Source organism: Cynoglossus semilaevis, chromosome 8, assembly GCF_000523025.1.
Source record: "Cynoglossus semilaevis isolate Cse_v1.0 chromosome 8, Cse_v1.0, whole genome shotgun sequence".
Lineage (NCBI taxonomy): Eukaryota > Metazoa > Chordata > Actinopteri > Pleuronectiformes > Cynoglossidae > Cynoglossus > Cynoglossus semilaevis.
In genome coordinates, this window is record NC_024314.1 from 29,888,731 (window position 1) to 29,892,567 (window position 3,837).

At 47.3% G+C, this 3,837-nt stretch overlaps 1 protein-coding gene across 1 annotated transcript in view; it reads left to right on the forward strand.

Annotated features, from left to right (window-relative positions):
* LOC112487314 (receptor-type tyrosine-protein phosphatase beta-like) overlaps window positions 1-3,837 on the forward strand; it is a 21,832-nt gene continuing 17,995 nt past the window's right edge. Inside the window, 5 exon segments of the mRNA XM_025057524.1 lie at window positions 1-355; window positions 798-850; window positions 852-1,207; window positions 3,373-3,510; window positions 3,585-3,737. Of these exon segments, the coding sequence (XP_024913292.1) occupies window positions 242-355; window positions 798-850; window positions 852-1,207; window positions 3,373-3,510; window positions 3,585-3,737 (814 nt within the window). The 5' untranslated portion in view covers window positions 1-241.

A 3,837-nucleotide genomic window follows, 5' to 3' on the forward strand; every position in this document is an offset into this window, starting at 1 on the left:
GAAAAGCCCGCAGTCTTTGGGAGTCGCTGTGGAGGAGGACCATAAGACGGAGAGAGGACGGGAATATCGTCTCATCCACTTGAAGAAGGAATTATGTGAAAGAGAAGCGACTCTTGACTGGTTGGACTTGACTTTTCCAAAAGGACTTCCTGTCAGAGACACCGCCATCCACTGGACGTCCTCCTGCATCACAGCCGCAGGATTATGGTGGACTGGGCTGAAGATCTGAAGTGGGACCAAAATGTTGAAAAGTAAAGTGAGTCGATATCTGGGCTCCATGTGGGTCACGTCACAACGGGTCACATCACTGCTGCTGCTGCTGCTGCTGCTGCTGCTGCTGCTGCTGCCACCTCAGGTCAGTCCCAACTCGTGGTTCTAACATGTTCTATGTCGTCAGAACGCTGTGTCGTTTGAACCCCCCGCTCCCTCGCCGCCGTCACCCTGAACTGTCAGCCATGATTCAACATTCCTACATTTCAGGACGTTTAGGAAAAGTTCAAATTGAATTTTCTTTGACCCCAAACCCTAGGTTATTTTTGACTAACGATTATTTACTTTTAGAAAATATTCTTTTTCTCTCATTTTGAATTTTATTTGAACTTTTTTCATTAAATATTTCCAAGACAGGATCGACCCATGTTTCCATGTCAGTTGAATCAAGTGTAGCTCCGCCCACAGGTTGGAGTTCTTTGAAGTTGTTCAGGATCCGACCCTGCTGTCAATCAAACATGTGGTCACATGGTCCTCGACTTCCTGTGTCTGCCGCTGCCGTGACGTTTGTGTTGTTTCTTTGTCAGGATGTGAGAGGAGCAGTACCCCCGGACGACCAGTTGGTGGCTCCATGCAGCATCTGTGTCCAGTTCAGAATCTATAACCGTCAGGATCAGGACATCTGGAAGAAACTGTTCCTTCATCCTAACATCCCTGGATAATGGGACCGAGCAAACGGATTGTAGAAAGGGGCGGGGCAGCAACGTAGAGGCGGGGGCAAATGAGGACGGAGGTGGAGGGCGAGAAGACAAGGCGGAGGAAGTAGGATCAAACTCCCTGGAACCGCTCCAGCTGTCAGTGGAGGAAGGCAGGAAGGAGAGAGAAGAAGAAGAAGAGTTCACCTGCGTCTTACACCACCTGGAGGCGGGCACATGGTACCAGCTCCAGGTCCGCTCCCAGACGGACCAGCAGCTGAAAAACATCAGCTGCCACACCAGTAGGTCTTCACCTGGACCCAGTCCTACGGGCTCCCAGTCTACTTGTCCAGATGTTTTTACACATAAATACACATCAGAGTAGAACTTTGTAGTAAACGGTTCTGACGGTACTCTTTTAACAGAACATTAACCAAAAAACAAAAAACTGATGGTTTATCTTTTATAAATAGTTGATCATGTGACCTGTTGAAAATGCCCATATTATCCTCAGCTCTTCATCCTCAGCTCTTCATCTTCAGCTCTTCATCTTCAGCTCTTCATCTTCAGCTCTTCATCCTCAGCTCTTCATCCTCAAAAAACTGATGGTTTAAAAAAAACAAAAAACTGATGGTTTATCTTTTATAAATAGTTGATCATGTGACCTGTGGAAAATGCCCATATTATCTTCAGCTCTTCTTCCTCAGCTCCTCTTCTTCAGCTCCTCTTCCTCAGCTCTTCTTCCTCAGCTCCTCTTCTTCAGCTCCTCTTCCTCAGCTCTTCATATTCAGTTCTTTATCTTCATCTCTTCTTCCTCAGCTCTTCTTCCTTGGCTCTTCCTCCTCAGCTCTTCATCATCAGCTCTTCATCTTCAGTTCTTCATTCTCAGCTCTTCATCCTCATCTCTTCATCTTCAGCCCTTCATCCTCAAAAAACTGATGGTTTAAAAAAAACAAAAAACTGATGGTTTATCTTTTATAAATAGTTGATCATGTGACCTGTGGAAAATGCCCATATTATCTTCAGCTCTTCATCATCAGCTCTTCATCCTCAGCCCTTCATCCTCAAAAAACTGATGGTTTAAAAAAAACAAAAAACTGATGGTTTATCTTTTATAAATAGTTGATCATGTGACCTGTGGAAAATGCCCATATTATCTTCAGCTCTTCATCTTCAGTTCTTCTTCCTTGGCTCTTCTTCCTTGGCTCTTCCTCCTCAGCTCTTCATCCTCATCTCTTCATCTTCAGCTCTTCGTCTTCAGCTCTTCTTCCTCAGCTCTTCTTCCTCAGCTCTTCTTCCTCCGCTCTTCATCTTCAGCCCTTCATCCTCAAAAAACTGATGGTTTATCTTTTATAAATAGTTGATCATGTGACCTGTGGAAAATGCCCATATTATCTTCAGCTCTTCATCATCAGCTCTTCATCCTCATCTCTTCATCTTCAGCTCTTCGTCTTCAGCTCTTCTTCCTTGGCTCTTCATCCTCAGCTCTTCATCATCAGCTCTTCATCCTCATCTCTTCATCTTCAGCCCTTCATCCTCAAAAAACTGATGGTTTAAAAAAAACAAAAAACTGATGGTTTAAAAAAAACAAAAAACTGATGGTTTATCTTTTATAAATAGTTGATCATGTGACCTGTGGAAAATGCCCATATTATCTTCAGCTCTTCTTCCTCGGCTCTTCTTCCTTAGCTCTTCATCTTCAGTTCTTCTTCCTTGGCTCTTCCTCCTCAGCTCTTCATCATCAGCTCTTCATCCTCATCTCTTCATCTTCAGCCCTTCATCCTCAGCTCTTCATCCTCATCTCTTCATCTTCAGCTCTTCTTCCTCGGCTCTTCTTCCTTGGCTCTTCCTCCTCAGCTCTTCATATTCAGTTCTTTATCTTCATCTCTTCTTCCTCAGCTCTTCTTCCCCAGCTCTTCCCTGTGGACCGGTCGTCTGAGGGGTCGTGACCTCCTTGTCTCTCCTGTGTCTTTGGTGCAGTGGTCGTCATTCGTTGTCGTTCCACTTCCTCTCTGCTGCTGCTGTGATTAACTACAGGAACTGCAGCCGAGTGTGTGTGTGTGTGTGTGTGTGTGTGTGTGAAAACACTGGCCAAGGACCAGAACAGAAGTTGAACCTCATGTGTATTTCCATCGTGGGCCGGGGCCACTTCCTGCCTCCATTGTTTCTTTGTTCACAGGGAAAGGGTGTGTGTGTGTGTGTGTGTGTGTGTGTGTGTGTGTGTGTGTGTGTGTGTGTTACTGTACTCAGTCGACCCCACTGTTAACCTTCTCGACGGCTCGTGCTGTGATGTTTGTGCGTCTTTGTGGTCACATGACATCAAAGTCAGAAACCTTGGTCTTAGATCTGGGTCCTGGGTGGAGTCACTGTCCGCGGCCCAGACGTGGCTCCCACGCGGGCTACGACTGTTTGACCTGTTGTCTCGGTGACCATCTCGGTGACCATCTCTGTCCTGTCCTCCTGTCAGGACCTTCAGCTGTGACTGACCTGCTGGTCTCCTCCAGGACCTGCTGCAGCCTCCATGTCTCCTGGCAGGCAGGTCCCGGCAGAACCGAGCGCTTCCGACTCCAGCTGTGGGAACGAGGCGGCGCTCCAGAAGATTCTGGTTGGTCCAGCGTCCACAAACATCACACCGTGATTTGTTTCTTCGATTTTCTTCTAGATGTGTTGTTGTTTCAGAGAGCCCTGCTGGTCTGTTGGTGAATGACACTCTGGAGAGCACAGCCACACAACACACGCTGCTCCACCTGACACCTGGGCGGGAATACAACGTCACCGTGGCGACAGAGGCTGGGGGTCTGCAGAGCAGCCGGACCGTCCAGGTCCAGACTGGTGAGATCTTCTATTCTCTATCTTCTGTTTGTGCCTCAGACTAGCGGCTAAAAAAAACAGGCCAGGTTAGGCCTTTCACAAACCGCCCCGGGGTGATCTC